Below are 23,309 nucleotides of genomic sequence, written 5' to 3' on the forward strand. Positions count from 1 at the left end.
CACGAGCTGGCACAGAACATACTGGGCTGTGAAGGAGCACTGGAGACCTGGTGCGTATAGCCGGCATCAATTGTACCGGAACTATGACACACTTCGCACGGTGAGTGCGAGGAGCTGGCACAGGACGTACTGGGCTGTGGAGGCCCAGTACGTCCTCCATCCACTCTCTGACGGTCTCTGACTCTCTCCGTTCACTCTCCTTCACTTTCTCCCTCTTCTCCCAGACTGGCTCTGGTTCACTCCTCGGTTCTGCCGACCACCCCTTGTGCACCCCCCCCCCAAATATTTTCGGGCTGTTTTTTGGGCTTTCTATGTAGCCCTGAACCCCGGCGTCATCACTGTCCTCCATCATAACCTTCCGTCTGCCGCTCCTGCCAAGGAAGGCGATCCTGTCCTGCCAGGATTTCCTCCCAAGTCCAAGATCCCTTCCCATCCAGGATCTCCTCCCAAGTCCAGGATACACTCTCCTCCTGGGCACGCTGCTTGGTCCTGTTGTGGTGGGATCTTCTGTCACGATCGTCGTAATGATTGGACCAAGGCGCAGCGTGAGTAGCATTCCACATCTTTATTATAACGTGAAACTTCAGCAAAATACAAAAAAAACAATAAATGATCAAACGAAACGTGAAGACAGCGAAGTGCAAATAGGCACCTACACAAAAACAAGATCCCACAAAACACAGTGGGGAAATGGCTGCCTAAATATGATCCCCAATCAGAGACAACGCTAAACAGCTGCCTCTGATTGGGAACCATACCAAGCATACCAACATAGAAATAAACAACATAGAACACCCCCAGTCACGCCCTGACCTACTATACCATAGCGAACCAAGGGCTCTCTATGGTCAGGGCGTGACATCAAGTTCCTTTTCTCTTTCTCTCTTTTCTCTTTAACTCTGCTTCACTTTTTCTTATCCTTTTTCTTTTCAAGTTTCAAGTTCTATTGTCACATGCACAAGTACAAGGAAATGCCTTTCTTGCAAGCGCTTTCCCAACAATGCAGTAATCAATGTCAGTAGTACAATAAATTAAAGTAGAACAAAAACACACAAGAAATATAAATTAGAAGAGAACGAGAACGTAAGTAAGCTATATACAGGGTCAGTTCCAGGGTCAGAGCCAATACCATATTTACAATGTACAGGGATACTGGAGGGGTAAGGGTAAATATGTATAGGGGTATGGTGATTAGGCATCAACATATACAGTTGAAGTCGGAAGTTTACATACACTTAGGTTAGAGTCATTAAAACTCGTTTTTCAACCACTCCATACATTTCTTGTTAACAAACTCTAGTTTTGGCAAGTCGGTTAGGACATCTACTTTGTGCATGACACAAGTAATTTTTCCAACAATAGTTTACAGACAGATTATTTCACTTATAATTCCCTGTATCACAATTCCAGTTCGTCAGAAGTTTACATACACTAAATTGACTGTGGCTTTAAACAGCTTGGAAAATTTGCATGGAATAGGCTTCATTTCTCAGAACAAGATAGACTGATGAGGTTCAGAAGAAAGTCCTTTGTTTCTGGCCATTTTGAGCCTGTAATCGAACCCACAAATGCTGATGCTCCAGATACTCAACTAGTCTAAAGGCCAGTTTTATTGCTTCTTTAATCAGAACAACAGTTTTCAGCTGTGCTAACATAATTGCAAAAGGGTTTTCTAATGATCAATTAGCCTTTTAAAATGATAATCTTGGATTAGCTAGCACACCGTGTCATTGGAACACAGGAGTGATGGTTGCTGATAATGTACGACTATGTAGATATTCCATTACAATTCAGCCGTTTCCAGCTACAATAGTCATTTACAAAATATCTACACTGTATTTCTGATCAATTTGATGTTATTTTAATGGAAAAAAAGTGCTTTTCTTTCAAAAACAAGGACATTTCTAAGTGACTTTTGAACGGTGGTGTATATATTAGGGTCAATGCAGATAGTCCCTTTAGACATTTTGTTAGCAATTTGCAGTCTTATGTCTTGGGGATAGAAGCTGTTCAGAAGCCTGTTGGTGTCAGACTTGTTGCTCCGGTACCGTTGGCCGTGCGGAAGCAGACAGAACAGTCTATGGCTTGGGTGGCTGGAGTCTTTTTCTGGTTCTTTCCTTTCATACCGCATGATATTCTTTATCCATGTTCACACTCTTCTAATCTTCTCCCTCTCGCGCCCTCTCTCACCCTCTCTCTCTAGCCATGTCTCTCTCTCTCTCTCTTCTCTCTAGCCATGTCTCTCTCTCTCTCCGTCTCTCTCGGAGGGGAGAAATGGGGTCAGACGATAAAAGCGGTTTATGAAAGCGTTTTGGAGGGAAATTATCCTAACAGCAGCAGGGGAGCCCACCTCCTCCTTGGAGAGGAGTGCTGTCATAATACAGATTGCTTTGACAAATAATGCAACCTTACAACAAACATATCCCCCCTCCCAGACAGTCAGATAGCCAGATAGACAAACAGACCTGGGCAGAGGGCATTACAGGTACTCTTCTGGACAGACATGCCCTCGCAGAAGGTGCCCCCGTTGAGAGGGGCGGGGTTGGTGCAGGTACGGGAGCGTTTCTGGACCCCCCGCCCACAGCGCACGTTACAGGCGGACCAGTCTGTCCACAGTGACCACCCTCCGTTCACTGGAGAGATGGACAAAGGGGGAGAAGGAGGGAGGAAGTAGAGGGAGAGATGGAAAAGAGACGAAGGAGATGGGAAGGAGGTCGAAGGAGAAGGATAGAAGGAGAGAGAGAAGAACAGGGAGAGAAAAAGAGAGGGGGGGAAAAAGGAGAGAAGCATGTAAAATGTAACATGACAGCAGAGTATGTGGAGGGAAGAGTAAAAACCTCCACACACACAGGCTAACTGCCTAAAACACAGTGTGAAAGGTCAAGAAACCAAAGGCATGTCAGAGAGGTGAAGCATTCTACTCATCTCTCTCTCTCTCTCTCTCTCTCTCTCTCTCTCTCTCTCTCTCTCTCTCTCTCAGATGTGCTGGGCTCAAAAGCAGCTGAGAGATTTACTGATTATGAGTCCATTGATCATCATTCATCATCAGACAGGAAACACATGTCAGTGTGAGAACACATTACTCCACTACATCTGTCTGTCTTGTCTGTAGGCTATCTCTCCCAGCAGGGCCTCCAGGCACATCATTAACATGACAGGCAGTCAGGTACACTATATATACAAATGTATGTGGACAACGGCTCAGCAGTGAAGTGGTAGGCCACACAAACTCACAGAACGGGACCACCGAGTGCTGAAGTGTGTAAAAGTTGTCTGTCCTCGGTTGCAACACTCACTACCGAGTTCCAAACAACCTCTGGAAGCAACGTCAGCGCAAGAACTGTTTGCCTGGAGCTTCATGAAATGGGTTTCCATGGCTGAGCAGCCGCACACAAGCCTAAGATCCCCATGTGCAATGCCAAGCGCCGGCTGGTGTGGTGTAAAGCTCGCCGCCATTGGACTCTGGAGCAGTGAAAACACGTTCTCTGGAGTGATGAATCACGCTTCACCATCTGGCAGTCCGACGGAATAATCTGGGTTTGGCGGATGCCAGGAGAATGCTACCTGCCCCAATGCATAGTGCCAACTGTATAGTTTGGTGGAGGAGGAATAATAGTCTGGGGCCGTTTTTCATGGTTCGGGCTAGGCCCCTTAGTTCAAGTGAAGGTAAATCTTAATGCTACAGCATACAATTACATTATAGACGTTTCTTGGCTTCCAACTTTGTGGCAACAGTTTGGAGAAGGCCCTTTCCTGTTTCAGCATGGTCCATACAGAAATGGTTTGTCGAGATCGGTGTGGAAGAACTTGACTGGCCTACACAGAGCCTAATCGTCCAACGTCAGTGCCCGACCTCACTACTACTCTTGTGGCTGAATGGAAGCGAGTCCCTGCAGCAATGTTCCAACATCTAGTGGAAATCCTTCCAAGAAGAGTGGAGGCTGTTATAGTAGCAAAGGGCAGACCAACTCCATATTAATGCCTATGATTTTGGAATGAGATGTTTGACGACCAGGTGTCCACATACCAAGTAGTTTAGCTACACTGATGACTGATAGGCCTCAACAGGTTCTGTGTATAGACAAAAACAGTATCTGGATTTCCAGCTGTCTTAATGACTGTCGGTGTGGTGATTAGGTCTATTTGACACAGAGGAGGAGGTTTTGAACTAGCAAAGCGGGTTTGAGAGAGGGAATGAATAAATAAGAGAAGAGAAAAATAGATCATATTCAGAGAGATGTTTCATGAGGTTTAATTAATGAGATTTTATCGTTGTCTTTCTATTCACACAGTCCTGTGGAGTTATGATAGGTGCTAGCTATTGCCTTTTTCGGTTCCTATCACTCTTTCCTTCCTTCCTACAGTACGAGCCTGCGAAAGCACAAGCAACAGAGAATACTAGCCTCCAGGTAGCTAGCAGGCGCGCAGCTGAGGAGTTTTGACAGCTTATGTCAAAGCCTTCCCCATGTCTTTAAATGTCTCGTTTGGTTTAAACTCAACCAGGAAGTTGCTCATCACATGCCCGTCACAAGATGGAACATAACACCAAGACATGTCAGCTTCTGACTGCTATTAACACCTACTGCTGTCTGCTGCCTATGAGAGACTGATTGGAGCAAATGAATTGAAAGAAGGCAGAAAACATCTTCTTCAGATACATGTCAAGAGAAAGGAGACGCTAACAATGTGAAAATGCATGTGGAACTATGCAGGTACATTAAAAGAAATAAGAAAAAAAATACAACAAAGATCTGACAGGCTACAACGAATGACAGAAAAATACAAAGGCTGAGTGTAAATTAGGAGAGAGAATACAAGGGATGTTGTTTGTAAGGAAAATTCTCACATAATATCCATGAATTGTGTGTCAAAATAGGACAACTCTGTATGGTTTATTTGTTGTACTTTGTGTCTGACTACACTGACTTAGTGAAATAATTGAACACCCATCAAAATCAAGTTGCGCTTGATTGAGCTTGCCTTTGTGCAATGGACCTAATTAGAATAGTCCCAAAAGTGAAAACGCTGTCTGTCTCTCAAGACAGACTCAATCAAATGCTCAAAGTAATCGAAATAAATGGTTTTCTCTATAAGGTCTGCTGCATAGGGAAAGGTAGTATTCATTAGGTACGAAATAGAGTAAAGCAGACTGAAACAAGGACGGGCTACCTGAAGTTGTCCAATAAGAAACGCTAATTGCACAATGTTTTGAAATGTTTTGCTACGGTGTGTCCTAATGAATACAACCCAGTTGTCTTACCAAATACGACCACAGTGGCGGTGAGGCTGCGTCTCTTGGCCACGATGTTGCTGGCCAGACACGTATAGTTTCCCGAGTCAGACAGACGCGCCTTCTGGATGATCAGGTTGTGGTCCGCTCGCGTGTTGATATTCCCATCCGAGCCCACCGGCTCCTCATTCTTCAACCACTCCACCTAGAACAACAGAGATTAATAAGGAGTGAAGCTGCCATTGGTCAAAATCAGAAATCCACCAATCAGAATGAAGAATGGGAGTGAGGCTGCTAAAAAGGAACATTTGAAATAATTATTGCACACAAAGTCATGTAGGTTTGGAGTAACACTGTAAACAAAATATTTCCTAATGACTCACCCTGAATTTAATGTCAATGCTCTATCGATCACTACATACATATAATTCACTGGACCGAAGTAGGCGTTCTGACCCTCACTATTAGAATCAGCCTATGAAAGCAACTCCCAGCCCCCCCTCAACCAATCAAAGCAAAGCTCTCAGCAGGGTCACACCCTCCAACCATTAGCAATTCAGCAGCCATGTTGCGAGCGAAAGTAATTAGGAATTACAAACTAAACTAACGCTCCACTGATGCTTCCCTATATCGCATGGCTGGCCCTGTAAATTGAAATGAATGTGCCTTTGGGTGGAGGTGCTCAATGAGAGCGACTAGCCGGGGCATTTGGGAGCAAAGCTTGATTTATGACTGTGTGTTTGACGACAAAAAATTCGCCCCACCCCACTGGGAGCCCTGTTGGTATGTGTGTCCATTTGCCAGTGGAATACAAGAACCACCAATAACAGACAATCTCAGAGATTGCTTTGCTCTTTGGTAATGCCCCCAATAGACAAATACGAGCAGAGAAATCCATAAATCACCAGTCATGTCACAAGTGGCTTTTTTTTCTCCCTTTGATGGCCAGAGAAGTCTTTCTTCATGTGCTTTTAATTTCACTCTTTTCACAGTTCTGCTCCAGAGCGCCAAGAGAAACTAAGCTGGTGGCTCTTCTCTTCCTATCTTCCTTTCTCTCTACACAATATTTCCTGGCCTTTAATGACTAATCAACCCCCAGGTTGCCTTTCCAACTACTTTCTCCAGCACTGCTACCAACGACATGCACTCAACTCAACAGAGAGGGTCAGTACTAAGAACCTGCCTAACCAAAAAAGGAAGCCATATTGTTTATGATTCTTTTCCCAATTGTGGATGTATGTATTTATTCACACATAAAACAGGGTTATTAGACTTATGTATTATTTCTCACTGTCTAATGATTACCTTTTTGTGTTGTTGCTCATCCAGTCTTTCTCTTCCTCCTCCCCACTATCTCTCCATCTCTCTCTGATGTTTATGCTTTATTGTTTACTTAATCTCTCTCTCTCTCTCTCTCGATTTGCATTCTGTGGTGGCAGTCCCGGAGTCTGGCTGTTGGGGTTGGGAGTGGAGGATACGGAGGCGGTGATAAGGACATAGGGACAGAAATCCCGGGGAGGGTGGGACATGGATTTGTTTACAGTCATTTGCCACATTTGTTCCAATTAGAAGGCATCAAGCAGCACTGGGTTGAGCCATGTCCACTCTGAGGTGTGTGTGTGTGTATGAAGTGTGTGATCGAGTGATTGCACATAATGAAGGTGTGTGTGTGTGTGTGTGCTGATAAGTGTCTGATGCTGTCTCCCCAAGTTGATTTGTTCTTAAACCATAACAAAACATTTTAATTGGTGAAGCACATGTCTTAAGCTGAAGGCGCAAACAAAATAGAACACACATATGAAATGGAAATGCTTTATACATTAATTAAAAGTTGCCTAATTAACTGATTCCACAAATGAGAAGCACACAGCTTTTCATGGCCTCTGTCTCCCACAACCATCTGTTACTCCTGTGTCTGTTCCGTCTGGACTAACTGATACTGACAGTGTGGCAGTCTGTCTTGAATACCCATCTCGTTTGACTGGTCAGACTGTCCTCAAGTGTGTCATGGTACAGGGTTGTGCCATATCTACTGGTGTCATGACAGGAGCGAGCCAGCAGGGGGCTGGGTGACTGGCACTCCCACGGTGGGAGTGGTATGGAGGCTTTTGATATTTATTGTGACGGTTTGAAGCTGCTTGAAATTGCAGAGATGAAAAAGTTGACATCCGTGGCTAACCCCATGGCAGCGTCCCGCGTCCCTCATTTTCAGAGAATTAGCCAAAGGAGCCATAGCTACTACCTCCTAACCTTGACTCAACAACAAAGCTAAGCGCCAATCAGGTCATTCCAATCAGGCCATACATAAAATCAGGTGTAATAACTAATCACTCTGAAACAAAAAAGCAACCGGCCGCCACATTTACATTAATTTACAGTGGAAGTAAAAGCGACAACAAGGCAATTACCAAACATTGCGGCATTTGCCCGTTTCCTTCCATCCAACTCAATTAACTATGAGTTTCATTAACAAGCCCCTTACTCCTCCTCCATCACTCCTTCCTCTCCGTTTCTCCATCCCCTCCTCCCTCAATCATGTCCGGCCTTTTCCCCATTGACGCTCCGATGACTTTTGGAGAAATCACATTAAACAAATGAGCTTTCGGAATGTGACAGTGACATTACGCTGTGGCGGGGGCGGTGGCGGCAGTGCACTAAACCTTCGGCGTGTCCTTGTCTTATCTCGCCGTCGTTTGGAAATGTTATGTTTATCAGTGAATAATTACATTTTAAGCACTTTAAATTACTTTGGATCAGCCGACTTAATGATTAATTACAATTTGGTGGTGGAAGATTGGTTGCTTAATACGAAGCCTAATGATTGTGAAGTAAATTCTTTTCCTCCCAAAGTTATTGAAAAGTATTTTTTTCTCTCCACATCTCCAAAGTTTCTTCCTTTATTGCCTTGAGTAATCTGTGTGATCATCTTCTTGACAGTTAATATGGGCCTTTCATTGTGGCTGATACTGTAATTGTGTTTTCATTATGCTACTTTCATCATTTACCAGAGATGATCCTTCACTTCCTATTGCGTTTCATTTGCAACACAATTAAACATGGCAAAAATATTTCATTTTCTGCCGGATCTATCGAGAAACCAGGTGTACAACGGAACCATCTTGGCTCGGATAGGAACCCCATTGTAGCTCTAGCTTCTTGCTTTTCACTTTCAACAAAACAGCCAGGTGTTTATACACTTCCCTCTGCATGTATTTGGACAGTGATGCTATTTATTTATTTGTTTGGCTCTATACTACAGCATTTTGTATTTCAAATAAAATGTTTCATATGACACAACAGTACAGAATGTCACCTTTAATTTGAGGGTATTTCCAAACATACAGTATCTGATTTAGAAGTCATAAGTATTTGGACTAATTCACTTATAGTGTATTAAAGTCGTGAAAAGTTTAGTATTTGGTCCAATAGCACGAAATTACTACATCAAGCTCTACAAACTCGTTGGATGCATTTACAGATTGTTTTGGGTTATGTTTTGCCCAATAGGAATTGAACGGTGAATAATGACTGGAGTTATTTACTTTCTAAGTGAGTATATACGATGTTTCTTTACACTTCTACATGTAAATGAATCCTGATAATGCCATGATTAATACAAATCATGAATGAATCATAAATAATGATGAGTGAGAGGCGACAAAGTTACAGAGGCTACAAAAAAACATATTAATCTCTCACCATTGTTGTAGGGTATGATCTTTGTCCCTCTGTAACTTTCTCACTCATCATCATTCATGACTCATTTATGATTATCCATAATCACGGTAGCATCCATATTCATTTAGAAGTGTTCACAGACATTTTATATTCTTACTTACTATAAAAGTGACTCCAAAATTACACAATACATTTTTTTTTAAATTCAATTCCTATTGGGCAAAACATAACCCGAATCACAACCAAAACAAGCTTTTAAATGCATCCAACAACTTGATGTAGTCATTGTGTGCACGGAATATGGGACCAAATACTAAACCTTTGACCACTTTTAATACACTATAAGTGAATTTGTCTAAATACTTATGACTTCTTCAAATGGGGGCACTAGGTAATAAAGTGCTTTCATTTCTAAAAGGTAAAACAGATATGTATGTAAATACCCACAAATAAAAGGTGACATTCTGTACTGTCACCTGGTATGAAACATTTTACCTCAAATCCAAAATGCTGGAGTATAGAGCCAAATTCAAAATGTTAGCTTTGCTGTCCAAATACATACAGAGGGGAGTGTAGATAGCGCCATCAAGCATCTAGTTCAGATGTGTCTGCTCCAGTCACAGTCCCCACCAGCTGTACTCTGGGACACAAGCAGCGACTGACTTTGCCATTTTGGCTCCATTACTACTGAGCCAGATGGAGTGACATTCAGGTGTGTAGTGCTGCCGGAGCGCACCGGAGCCTCGCTCCGCCACTTCTCACAGTGGTGCATGTTTACTAAAGTTAGATCAAAGCTGAATCAATGTCTGCAAAGTCATATACTATTTTATTAGTATTCCACACAACAATAGAATAGCAAAGTATAACGATACTGTTAAGACCAAAAATACCCCTTTATTCCTATGAGATTTTAGGATGATTAGCTGAGAGGTCGCATTATTTTTCTCATGTGGCTAAAAGCCAACAGTGTGCGTGACACGGCATCACTAGGCAAAATATGTGCTTTGATTGAAACAAAATAAAGGTAGGTCTAGCTATACTATTTGTTACCACCAGGGATGGGCAAACATGACAAAATACTGATACGAAATACCATAAAGGTCAAAGTATAAAAATAAACTACAAAATACTTGTGTTTGTAATGTATTTAATTAAAATACATGTATTTTGTATTGTAAAATACAACAATAAATGTGCAAGTAGCTGGCCCGAACAGCATCAACATTCTCAGTAACTGTCACATCCTGACCAGCAGAGGGCGTAATTGTGTTAGTCTTGGTCAGGATGTGGCAGGTGGTTTGTGTTTGTTAAATGTTGTGTTGGTGATTGGGACTTCCAAATGAAGGCAGGTGTGTTGAGTTGCCTTTGATTGGAAGTCCTATATAGGTGTGGGTGTTTTTCTTTGGGGTTGTGGGTGGTTGTCCTTGCACTGCATTGTATGTGCATGCAAGACTGTTGCTGTTGTAAGTACTGTTTATTGTTGTTTTCAAGTGGATGCTTTACGTCTTTTATTTAATAAACATGAGTGTCCACAATCCCGCTGCGCCTTGGTCCTCTTCTCTCCATGACAACTTCTGTGACAGTAACGGTTACAAAAACGTGTTTCTTGCTATGACTGTTGTGATATGTTGTTGTTCATCTACCTTAGTTGATCAAGTCACTCCGGATAAGAGTGTCTGCTAAATGTAAATGCATAAATGAACATACCAAAATTAACTGCAAAGCTCACTGGGTATTATTATTGGCTTTGTTTCAGGGCGAAGCTCATTAGAGTAATACTCAACATGATTTACAATTGTTCATTTTTACATTGCCATTTTAGCAGATGCTTGTCACGACTCCCGCCGAAGTCGACCCCTCTCCTTGTTCGGGCGGCGTTCGGCGGTCGACATCACCGGCTTACTAGTTGCCACCGATCGATGTTTCACTGTTCGTTTGGTTTTGTCTTTATTGTGTACACCTGTTTTGATTTTCCCTAATTATGTTCATTATTTAAACCTTTGTGTTTCCTGTTGTGTGTGAACGGAGGTGTTTTCTCCGCGATATGTATTGTCCTCGGAGAAGACTTATTGATTATTTAAGTAAACACGTTTGTTTACATTGATCCCTGTGTCCTGCGCCTGACTCCTCTACTTCTCCTAAATATAATCATGACAGAATTACCGACCACAATGGAGTCAGCAGGAGCAGCCAGTTCGCCTATTCAGATAGAGGAGCGCGTTCAGCAGCAGGCGAGTATGATCGAGGATCTTATGACTGCCATGGATTGCGTGCTACGGACCATGGAGAGAGTGGAGAAGAGAGGATGTCCCGTTGATCCAGCCACACCACCGCCCGGCACACCTCTGGATCCTATCCAGCCGCCGTCTGGATCCGGTGGGATTCGGCTCTCACTCCCGGGAGCGTATGACGGAGCAGCTGCCGGGTGTCAGGGGTTCCTACTCCAGCTGGAGCTCTACCTGGCGGCTGTCCAGCCGCCGCCCTCGGGACGCGAGAGAGTGAGCGCCCTCATCTCCTGTTTGACTGGTAAAGCCCTAGAGTGGGCCAACGCCATCTGGGAGGTGGAAGACCCGACTCGGAATAACTACGAGGACTTCTCCCGCCGCATTCGGGCAGTATTTGATCATCCACCAGACGGAAAAGCGGCGGGAGAGCGCTTGTTCCATTTAAAGCAGGAGATGAGGAGCGCTCGGGAGTTTGCCCTGGATTTTAGAACTCTGGCGGCTGGTGCAGGATGGAATGAGCGGGCCCTGATCGATCACTACAGGTGTGGTTTGCGTGAGGACGTTCGTAGGGAGCTAGCCTGCAGGGACACCACCCTCCACCTGGACCAGCTGATGGACTTATCTATCCAGCTGGATAACTTGCTGGTCTCCCGCGGACGTCCAGATCGGGGTCCGTTGGTTCCATCCTCCAGTCCCTTAGACCCAACACCGATGGAGTTGGGCGGGGCTGGTACTAGGGAGACCGGAGGGGAAACCGTTCCATGCACCAGAGGTGACCGCAGAGGACACACTGCTGGTCGGTGCTGGGGAGGTTTTCCAGGTAATCGAGGTGGTAGGCGGAACACTGGTGGTTCATCTCAGGTGAGTAGGCACACGACTCACCCAGACCCCCCTGTTGCTCACATGTGGTTATCTATAAGATTTCCGGGGTTTTCCCCGCATTCCCAGCATAAGGCGCTAGTAGATTCAGGCGCAGCTGGGAACTTTATAGATCGGTCTTTGGCCAATAGATTAGGGATTCCTATTGTTCCCGTTGATGTTCCCTTCCCTATACATGCCCTAGATAGTCGTCCTTTGGGGTCTGGGCTAATTAGGGAGGTCACAGTTCCCATTACTATGGTGACGCAGGAGAGTCATGAAGAGAGTATTAGTCTCTTTCTGATTGACACTCCTGCGTTTCCCGTTGTGTTGGGGCTTCCCTGGTTGGCTTCTCATGATCCTATTATTTCGTGGCAACAGAGGGTTCTCAAGGGATGGTCCTGTCAGTGTTCAGGGAGGTGTTTAGTTGTTTCCTTAGGTGCCACTACGGTGGAAAGTCCAAACCAGGTTTCCACCTTGCACATTCCTCCCGAATATGCCGATTTGGCAATTGCCTTCTGTAAAAGGAAGGCGACTCAATTACCACCCCATCGACCGGGGGATTGTGCGATAAATCTCCTGGAGGGTGCTGCACTTCCCAGGAGTCACGTGTATCCTCTGTCACAGGAGGAGACGGCGGCTATGGAAACATATGTCGCTGAATCTCTGGGACAGGGATACATTCGGCCCTCCATTTCACCTGTCTCCTCGAGCTTCTTTTTTGTGAAGAAGAAGGATGGAGGTTTACGCCCATGCATTGACTATCGAGGTTTGAACCAGATTACTGTGAAATACAGTTACCCGCTACCTCTGATCGCCAGTATGACAGAGTCATTGCTCGGGGCGCGCTTCTTCACAAAATTGGACCTCAGGAGCGCATACAACCTGGTGCGTATCAGGGGACGGGGATGAGTGTAAGACGGCATTTAGCACTACATCTGGGCACTATGAGTACCTCGTCATGCCGTATGGGTTAATGAATGCTCCATCCGTCTTCCAATCATTTGTGGATGAGATCTTCAGGGACCTGCACGGGCGGGGTGTAGTGGTAAATATAGATGATATTCTCATATACTCCACCACCTGCGCTGAGCATGTGTCCCTTGTACGTACAGTGCTTGGTCGACTGTTGGAGCATGACCTTTACGTCAAGGTGGAGAAATGTCTGTTCTTTCAACAGTCCGTCTCCTTCCTTGGGTACCGCTTGTCCGCGTCAGGGGTAGAGATGGAGACTGACCGCATTTCAGCCGTGCGTAATTGGCCGACTCCAACCACGGTAAAGGAGGTGCAGCGGTTTTTAGGGTTTGCCAACTACTACTGGAGGTTTATCCGGGGCTTTGGCCAGGTGGCGGCTCCCATTACCTCCTTACTGAAGGGGGGACCGGTGCGGTTGCGGTGGTCGGCTGAGGCGGACAGAGCTTTTGGTAACCTGAAGGCTCTGTTTACCACGGCTCCAGTGCTGGCGCATCCTGATCCCTCCTTAGCGTTCATAGTTGAGGTGGATGCATCCGAGGCTGGAATAGGGGCTGTGCTGTCTCAGCGCTCGGGTAACCCACCAAAACTCCGCCCCTGTGCTTTATTTTCGAAGAAGCTCAGCCCGGCGGAGCGAAACTATGACGTGGGGGATAGGGAGTTGTTAGCTGTTGTCGGGGCTCTGAAAGCGTGGAGACATTGGCTTGAGGGGGCTAGACACCCTTTCCTCATTTGGACTGACCACCGAAATCTGGAGTATATTCTGAACTGAACCCTCGCCAGGCTAGGTGGGCTATGTTTTTCACACGCTTTGTTTTCACTCTTTCCTACAAACCAGGTTCCCAGAACGTCAAGGCAGACGCACTGTCCCGGCTGTATGATACAGAGGAGCGGTCCACAGAGCCCACTCCCATAATTCCAGCCTCATGCCTGGTGGCACCGGTGGTATGGGAGGTGGACGCGGACATCGAACGGGCGTCACGTGCAGAACCCACTCCCTCCCAGTGTCCCGTTGGGCGCGTGTATGTGCCGTTTGATGTTCGCGATCGTTTGATCTGTTGGGCCCACACATCACCCTCCTCTGGTCATCCTGGTATAGGTCGGACGGTGCGCTGCCTTACGGGGAAGTACTGGTGGCCCACGTTAGCCAAGGACGTGAGGGTTTATGTCTCCTCCTGTTCAGTATGTGCACAGTGCAAGGCACCTAGACATCTGCCCAGAGGGAAATTACAACCCCTTCCCGTTCCGCAACGACCATGGTCACACCTATCGGTGGAATTCGTGACGGATCTTCCCCCGTCACGGGGTAACACCACGATCCTGGTCGTTGTGGATCGGTTTTCTAAGTCCCATGTATTCCGGCACTATGGGGTGCCTGAGGATATAGTCTCTGATTGGGGTCCCCAATTTACGTCTAGAGTCTGGAGGGCGTTTATGGAACGCCTGGGGGTCTCGGTCAGTCTTACCTCAGGGTTCCACCCCGAGAGTAACGGGCAGGTGGAAAGAGCCAACCAAGAGGTGGGTAGGTTTCTACGGTCCTATTGCCAGCACCGGCCGGGAGAGTGGGCATCATTTATCCCTTGGGCGGAGATGGCCCAAAATTCCCTACGACACTCTTCCACTAACCTTACCCTGTTTCAGTGTGTGCTAGGGTATCAGCCGGTCCTGGCACCATGGCATCAGAGCCAGATCGAGGCTCCTGCGGTGGATGAATGGTTTTGGCACTCGGAGGAGACATGGAACGCTGCCCATGTACGTCTTCAACGAGCCATCAGGCGCCAAAAGGCGAGTGCCGACAGCCACCGCAGTGAGGCCCCGGTTTATGCACCGGGGGATCGGGTCTGGCTCTCGACCTGAAACCTGCCCCTTCACCTGCCCTGCCGGAAGCTGGGTCCGCGGTTTGTGGGGCCATTTAAAGTCCTGAGGAGATTGAACGAGGTTTGTTATAGGTTACAACTTCCCCCTGATTATCATATTAACCCCTCGTTCCATGTGTCTCTCCTCAGGCCGGTGGTGACTGGTCCGCTCCAGCAGTAGGAGGTACGGGAGGTTCCTCCGCCCCCTCTGGACATTGAGGGGGCCCCGGCATATACCGTACGAGCCATTATGGACTCCAGACGTCGAGAGGGGGGGGGCCTTCAGTACCTCGTGGAGGGGTATGGCCCGGAGGAGCAAAGCTGGGTACCGGCGGAAGACATCCTGGATCCGTCATTAATCCAGGATTTCCACAGCTTCCGTCCGGATCGCCCTGCTCCCCGTCCTCCGGGTCGTCCCCGAGGCCGGTGTCGGCGCGCTGCTGGAGCCGCGCGTCAGGGGGGGGGTACTGTCACGACTCCCGCCAAAGTCGACCCCTCTCCTTGTTCGGCGGCGTTCGGCGGTCGACGTCACCGGCTTACTAGTTGCCACCGATCGATGTTTCACTGTTCGTTTGGTTTTGTCTTTATTGTGTACACCTGTTTTGATTTTCCCTAATTATGTTCATTATTTAAACCTTTGTGTTTCCTGTTGTGTGTGAACGGAGGTGTTTTCTCCGCGATATGTATTGTCCTCGGAGAAGACTTATTGATTATTTAAGTAAACACGTTTGTTTACATTGATCCCTGTGTCCTGCGCCTGACTCCTCTACTTCTCCTAAATATAATCATGACAGATGCTCTTATCCAGAGCGACTTACAATTAGTGCATTCATCTTAAGATAGCTACAGTAGGTGACACAACAACATATCACAATCGTATTAAGTACATTAACCCTCAGCAAAGTATTTCTCAAGATTTTTACATATACATTTATATTTAGTTAATTTAGCAGATGCTCTTATCATACCATAGTGCTATCAGACTTCTGATACCAATGCAGGGTGAAAGGGGGGCAACAAAATGTGAACCACAATAAAATGGTGTAGAAAAGTATTATGAAAATACAAATTACAGTATTTTGTACGTACAAAATACAAAATACATTGGAGAGTAGTTCAGCCCAGTGTAATACAAGTGACAAAATACTCAGAAGTAATTAATTTTAAATACATTTAACAATACTGCCCATCTCTGGTGACAACCATCTGCTCTAATTCGCTCATGAAACTGAGATAATTCAAGAAGATCTAAATGCATATTCCCATGAAACTGATTGAGATCAAATGATCATCAGTAAAACAATACTTCATTATTTACGATTAACAGTTTAAGTATGCCTAATTTGGTGTTTGAGGGTATTAAAAATCAAAACATTTCTTGAGATAATATGTGTGGACATAGGCAGATGTTGCATTTAGGATGCATTTAAAAAATCGTAAAAAAAATTCTCCCCAATTGGTAGTTACAGTCTTGTCCAATCGCTGCATATCCCCTACAGACTCGGGAGAGGTGAAGGCCGAGAGCCATGCGTACTCCAAAACACGAACCTGCCAAGCCGCTCTGCTTCTTGACACACTGCTCCCTTAACCCAGAAGCCAGCCGCACCAATGTGTCAGAGGAAACACCGTCCAACTGGAAACCGAAGTCAGCTTGCAGGCGCCCGGCCCACCACAAGGAGTTGCTAGAGCGATGGGACAAGGAAATCCCAGCAGGCCAAACCCTTCCCTAACCCGGACGATGCTGGGCCAATTGTGCGCTGCCTCATGGGTCTCCCGGTCACGGCCAGCTGTGACACAGCCTGGGATCGAACCCGGGGCTGTAGTGACGCCTTAAGCTCTGTAATGCAGTGCTTTATACCGCTGTATCACACAGGAGAACTTAAGGATGCATTTTACGCATATTCTAAAATGCTAAACGATAATCTGTCGGTACAAACATTGATTGAGAAATTATAACACCATTTACATTTTTTGGGGCGTTCCAGTACCTAACAAAACAGCACTACACCATTGTTGACATTGTCTGAGCGAACAGAACAGAGAAACAGAGAAGTGATATGTGAGGACGCTGTGATGATATATGGTGCATTGCTTTCAAACAGTATGGATAATCACAACCATTACATATGCATAGATAAATCTGGTGAACTGTCGGCAAGTTAGTTAATGTTGAGTCAAATGTTGATTCATATGTGCACTGCTTGTATTAGCTCAGCAATAATGTGTTTTCATGAAATCATAACACGATGCAAATTGCATCAAAATGTGAAACACCATTCAAATAAATAGCATGACCAAAGTAAATTAAGTCATGGTAGCCAAAAACACACAGTAGGTCAGCTGATCAATTCTAAACAGTTTCTGAACCTTTCTCTGATCCAAAATGTCTTCCGAGCTACATTCTCAACAGGGGTGGTAAAGTCCATTAAAGTGGAACTGACAGCGTTTTAGCAACATGAAATCGTATTATAATCTGTTCACATACTCCCCCAGGAAGAAGATGACACTTTTTTTTCTTTTTTTTTTACATTAACTGAGAAGCAAGCACTTAGATACGGATATGTTCACATTTTCATACTTTCATAGAATGCTTGGGAATGACGTAGAGTGAGGCATTTGTGAATATTCTATAGCAATATAGAGTGGGAAAGCAGCAGTGTTTGTACAACTGATAGACCCTGCAGTAAATAAAACCTAATGGGAGAAAACGTACCTCAAAGTCCGTTCAAGAACGTAAAATAATGAATTTGGAAAACGTGTCGTTCAGTACAAACTGTTCCACAACGTAGCAAATGTTCAAGCGAACTGAACGCACATCAGGACCGGACTCTACACAGAACGGTGCACCATAACCAATCAGAGCTACAGTAGGCCTATATGCAAATAAGCCATTTGCCACATGGGCCTGCCATCATTAACTTTGAACTGGACTGTGTGTTTACAGGCAGCAACAACAGCACGATTTTAGATCATTAGAAAGCATTTACCAAAATTCACAAAATACACCTGAATGGATTTCTGTAAATATATAAATACCATGGGAGTTCACTTACATTTGGGAACTTTACAGTCCTATTGGTCAAACAACCATCAACATGTAGGCTCTCTCTCCCTCAGTTGTCTATGTATGTACATCAAAAACAACAAAGAGATCAGCAACTAATCAATGTTAGACTGAGCCAGATGAGCTAAAATCTAATGAGGAAATAGTAGATAAACCCTCTCAAACTTTTTAAACTTGTAGTTGACCATCACAATTGCACTGATAAACGATGGGGAATAGTAGCCTGCTCACCCTTCTGTAGCTGGCCTGCCAATACATGCTTGTCCCAACCCATGTTTCGACAACCGAATGGGAACTTGCCTGCCTGCCCTCCCATTTGATTGATGCCAAATACATTTGATTGACACCTAAGAGATATGCTAACTGTGGATAACAGTCGTTCAAGTTCAGCATAGCTAGCTAGCAAGGTGATTCACAATTCTTGCTAGATAACCAAATGACACCTGCATCTCTAGCTGTAGCCACCGAAAAACGATATGGCGGAAAAGTCGTCCACTCACCCACTCCTCCAATGACATGACACCTTCCCAGCAGCTAGTTAGCTAATGTTAGGATCCGTATAATTAGCTTTATAAATAAATAGCTACAAAAATAGATAAGCTAACCTATTAGCCACGTTATGACTGACTTGAAACAGTGCCTCCCGAAGTGCTGGAGGAAGCAAACAATGAGATTTACATCCTGATATCAATATGTATTGGTGAGTAAGGTACACAACATGACCAAAAGTATTTGGACACCTGCTGGTCGAACATCTCATTCCAAAATCATGGCCATTAATATGGAGTTGGTCCCCCCTTTGGTGCTATAACAGCCTCCACTCTTCTGGGAAGGCTTTCCACTAGATGTTGTAACATTGCTGCGGGGACTTGCTTCCATTCAGCCACAAGAGCATTAGAGAGGTCGGGCACTGATGTTGTGTATTAGGCCTGGCTCTCAGTCGGCGTTCCAATTCATCCCAAAGGTGTTTGATGGGGTTGAGGTCAGGGCTCTGTGCAGGCCAGTCAAGTTCTAACACACCGATCTCGACAAACAATTTCTGTATAGAGCTCACTTTGTGCACGTAGGCATTGTCATGCTGAAACAGGAAAGGGCTTCCCCAAACTGTTGCCACAAAGTTGGAAGCACAGAATAGTCTAGAATGTCATTGTAGGCCTAGCTCGAACCATGAAAAAAGCCCCAGAACATTATTCCTCCTCCACCAAACGTTACAGTTGGCACTATGCAGTTGGACAAGTAGTGTTCTCCTGGCATCCGCCAAACCCAGATTCGTCCGTCTCGCTACCAGATGGTGAAGCGTGATTCATCACTCCAGAGAATGCTTTTCCACTGCATTGAACTGCATCCATATATTCTGCCAACAAAGCCTTACTCTACGTCATGGAATTTGCAGTCAAATAAAACCTATTTTTAAAACCTCTTATAAAGTATATATGATGTCTGTTTGTTTCATATCTGCAAAGTAGTTAAAACTCTGTCAGTTCCACTTTAAGTGATGTTTGGTTAGAGGAGATAAGTTATAGTTATTCCCCAGATTCATATGGAGATGTTCAGACGGTTACTTTCCCACTGTAGATGAGGATATCTCCTTGGTTGAGAGCCATGTTGGAGAAATGGCTGGTATTATTTAACAACTGTCTTGCTTCGCTGGAGTCACATTCATGAATGTGTAAACTAACTCAATATAGTTTAAAATGACTAAAACCAAATCAAAACTATGTAGAAATTATAATGGACCTACATTCATACAGTTTCTTGACTGCGTCCAGCTTGCTAATAATCACCAAAATGAAAGCTAGACAGTTCGGGAGCATAGAAAACTCAAAAAACGATGGATACTTTCAAGTTTCAAGTTTTATTAGCCGTATATACGGGATACACATGGTAAACACTCTCCACTGAAATTCTTACTTGCACGTTACTTCTGGACAATGCAACAACAATAAGAAACAATAAAAGATAAGAATACGAACATAAGGTACATGGCTCAGTAGAATAGATTAAAGATTTGAGCATAAGTACAATACAGGAAGGCACAATTTATAGTCTAATATTTACACGTGTTTTGGGGAAGGGGCGATTGAGGGCAAGAGTTTAATTTCTACAGTATTTAGCAATCAAAATAAGAGTCTAGTAGTAGCAGTTGTGATGTGTGTGTAGCATGAATACACTGAGTGCACAAAACATTAAGGACACCTGATCTTTCCATGACATAGACTAACCAGGTGAATCCAGGTGAAAGCTATGATCCCTTATTGATGTCACTTGTTAAATCCACTTCAATCAGTGTAGATGAAGGGAAGGAGACAGGTTAAAGAAAGAATGTTAAGCCTTGAGACAATTGAGACATGGATTGTGTGTGTGCCATTGAGAGGGTGAATGGGCAGGATAGAAGATTTAAGTGCCTTTGAACGCATTATGGTAGAAGGTGCCAGGCGCACCGGTTTGAGTGTTTCAAGAACTGCAACGCTGCTGGGTTCTTCACGCTCAAATGTTTCCCGTGTGTATCAAAAATGGTCCACCACCCAAAAGGACATCCAGCCAGCTTGACACAATTGTGGAAAGCATTGGAGTCAACATGGGCCAGTATCCCTGTGGAACGCTTTCGACACCTTGTAGAGTCCAAGCCCAGACGAATTGAGGCTGTTCTGAGGGCAAAAGGCGGTGCAACTCAATATTAGGAACATGTTCCTAATGTTTTGTACACTCAGTGTATATTTTTAAATACTCTCTCTCTCTCTGTAGGACAGTGTGGTGGACTGTCGGCTCTCAGACCTTCGTGTGGAGGACACTATAGAAGCTGTCCCTACGGTGACAAGGACAGGCAGAGACTGGGGAGACTGGACTACATGCTGCTGAGGCTGCAGACAGAGCTGAGGGACAATCACACCCTCACAGGACACACCCTCACAGCCCAGGTGAGCACACTACGATAGGCCAGGGTAAGAGGACACACACACAGGACAGGCAGGCAAACATTGACTGGCAGAGAGTCGACATTTGACTGGCCTGGTCCCAGATCTGTTTATGCTGTCTTGCCAACTCCTGATTCATTTAAAACACTTTTCTGTTTTTTTTTGCTTACGGCACCTAGTATTCCCAGTCTGTCTCTGGTCCCGTTACTAACCAGACACGACCCTGAACAGGCAAGTTCAGGGTGGTATTACCACAAGACATTTTTCTTTTCTCCCTGAATTAGGTCACTTGGCTCATCTCTGCAACTCCTCATTGGGCTCGGGAGAGGCGAAGGTTGATTCATACGTCCTCCGAAATATGACCCGCCTGGCCGCCTACTTCTTATCACACTGCTCGCTTATACCCGGATGTCAGCCGCACCAATGTGTCAGAGGAAACACAGATCGACTGATGACCAGAGTCAGCTTGAAGGCGCCCGGCTCTGTCACAAGAAGTTGCTAGAGCATGATGAGCCATGGAAAGCCCCACCAGCCAAACCCTCTCCTACCCCGGACTGCCGGTTGTGACACAGCCTGGGATCGAACCCCACTGCCCCACCCACGACCCATTGTCTTGCCAACTCCTATTGTATGATTGTTGTCATACCGTGTTGCTATAGGAGTTGGCTATACATAGGAGTTGACTATATGGCACAATCTGATAGAAGACCACACTAACATCTGGCTGATTGTCAGAATAGAAAGACTGAATCTTCAGTGTACTGAAGGACTACTCTAGAAATAATTGGCTTTGGTACAGTAAAGATAGAAAGGCAAATAGGACGTAGTTGGTTTGAGTAGCACCTGAATGTAAGGGCTAGCGGTTAAGCATCATAGGGGACCAAAATTGCTTTAGGTTGTGGCACTCCAGTTAGTGTGAATCATTGAGGACATACAGTACCAGTCAAAAGTTTGGACACACCGACTCATTCAAGGGTTTTTCTTTATTTTTACTATTTTCTACATTGTAGAATAATAGTGAAGACATCAACACTATGAAATAACACATATAGAATCATGTAGTAACCCAAAAAGTGTTAAACAAATCAAAATATATTTTATATTTGAGATTCTTCAAAGTAGCCACACTTTGTCTTGATGACAGCTTTGCACACTCTTGGCATTCTCTCAACCAGCTTCACGAGGTAGTCACCTGGAATGCATTTCAATTAACAGGTGAGCCTTGTTAAAAGTTAATTTGTGGAATTTCTTTCCGTCTTAATGCGTTTGAGCCAATCAGTTGTGTTGTGTTGTGACAAGGTAGGGGTGGGATATAGAATATAGACCTATTTGGTAAAAGAGCAAGTCCATATTATGGAATGTACAGTTCAAATAAGAGAAGGGATATGACAGTCCATCATTACTTTAAGACATTGATGCTGATATCAATGCTGAATATCAATGCTGAAAATTTCAAGAACTTTGAACGTTTCATCAAGTACAGTCGCAAAAAACATCAAGCACTATGATGAAACTGGCTCTCATGGAAAGGAAAACCCAGAGTTACCTCTGCTGCAGAGGATGAGTTCATTAGAGTTACCAGCCTCAGAAATTGCAGCCCAAATAAATTCTTCAGAGAGTTCAAGTAACAGACACATCTCAACATCAACTGTTCAGAGCAGACTGCGTGAATCAGGCCTTCGTGGTTGAATTGCTGCAAAGAAACCACCACTAAAGGACACCAATAAGAAGAAGAGACTTGCTTGGGCCAAGAAACATGAGCAATGGACATTAGACAGGTGGAAGTCTGTCCTTTGGTCTGATGAGTCATGTCTTTGTGAGACGCAGAGTAGGTGAACGTATGATCTCCACATGTCTGGTTCCCAACGAGAAGCATGGAGAAGAAGGTTTTGATGATGTGGGGGTGTTTTGCTGGTGACACTGTCAGTAATTTATTTAGAATTCAAGGCACACTAGCATGGCTACCACAGCATTATGCAGTTATGCGCCATCCCATCGTGTTTGCGCATAGTGGGACTATCATTTGTTTTTCAACAGGACAATGACCCAACACACCTCCAAGCTGTGTAAGGGCTTTTTGTCCAAGAAGGAGAATGATGGAGTGCTGCATCAGATGACCTGGCCTCCACAATCACCCGACCTCAACCCAATTGAGATGGTTTGGTATGAGTTGGACAGCAGAGTGAAGGAAAAGCAGCCAACAAGTGCTCAGTATATGTGGGAACTCCTTCAAGACTGTTAGAAAAGCATTCCAGGTGAAGCTGGTTGAGAGAATGCCAAGAGTGTGCAAAGCTGTCATCAAGGCAAAGGATGGCTACTTTGAAGAATCTAAAATCTAAAATATTATTCCATATGTGTTATTTCATAGTTTTGATGTCTTCACTATTATTCTACAATGTAGAAAATAGTAAAAATAAAGAAAAACCCTTGAATGAGTTGGTGTGTCCAAAATTTTGACTGGTACTGTATGCACTAGTAAAGGTAACTATCAAACATGTTTACACTGACACC

General features: G+C 44.8%; 1 protein-coding gene across 3 annotated transcripts in view; it reads right to left on the reverse strand.

Annotated features, from left to right (window-relative positions):
- The window catches only part of LOC106563138 (netrin receptor UNC5D), a 339,367-nt gene that overhangs the window by 49,280 nt on the left and 266,778 nt on the right, over window positions 1–23,309 (reverse strand). For all 3 annotated transcript variants that reach the window (XM_014128394.2, XM_014128393.2, XM_014128391.2), the window contains exons 5-6: window positions 5,261–5,435; window positions 2,466–2,633 (exon numbers count right to left, since the gene is read on the reverse strand). In XM_014128394.2, the coding sequence (XP_013983869.1) occupies window positions 2,466–2,633; window positions 5,261–5,435 (343 nt within the window). The remainder of the gene's footprint in view (window positions 1–2,465; window positions 2,634–5,260; window positions 5,436–23,309) is intronic.

Source organism: Salmo salar, chromosome ssa11 (assembly GCF_905237065.1).
Source record: "Salmo salar chromosome ssa11, Ssal_v3.1, whole genome shotgun sequence".
NCBI lineage: Eukaryota > Metazoa > Chordata > Actinopteri > Salmoniformes > Salmonidae > Salmo > Salmo salar.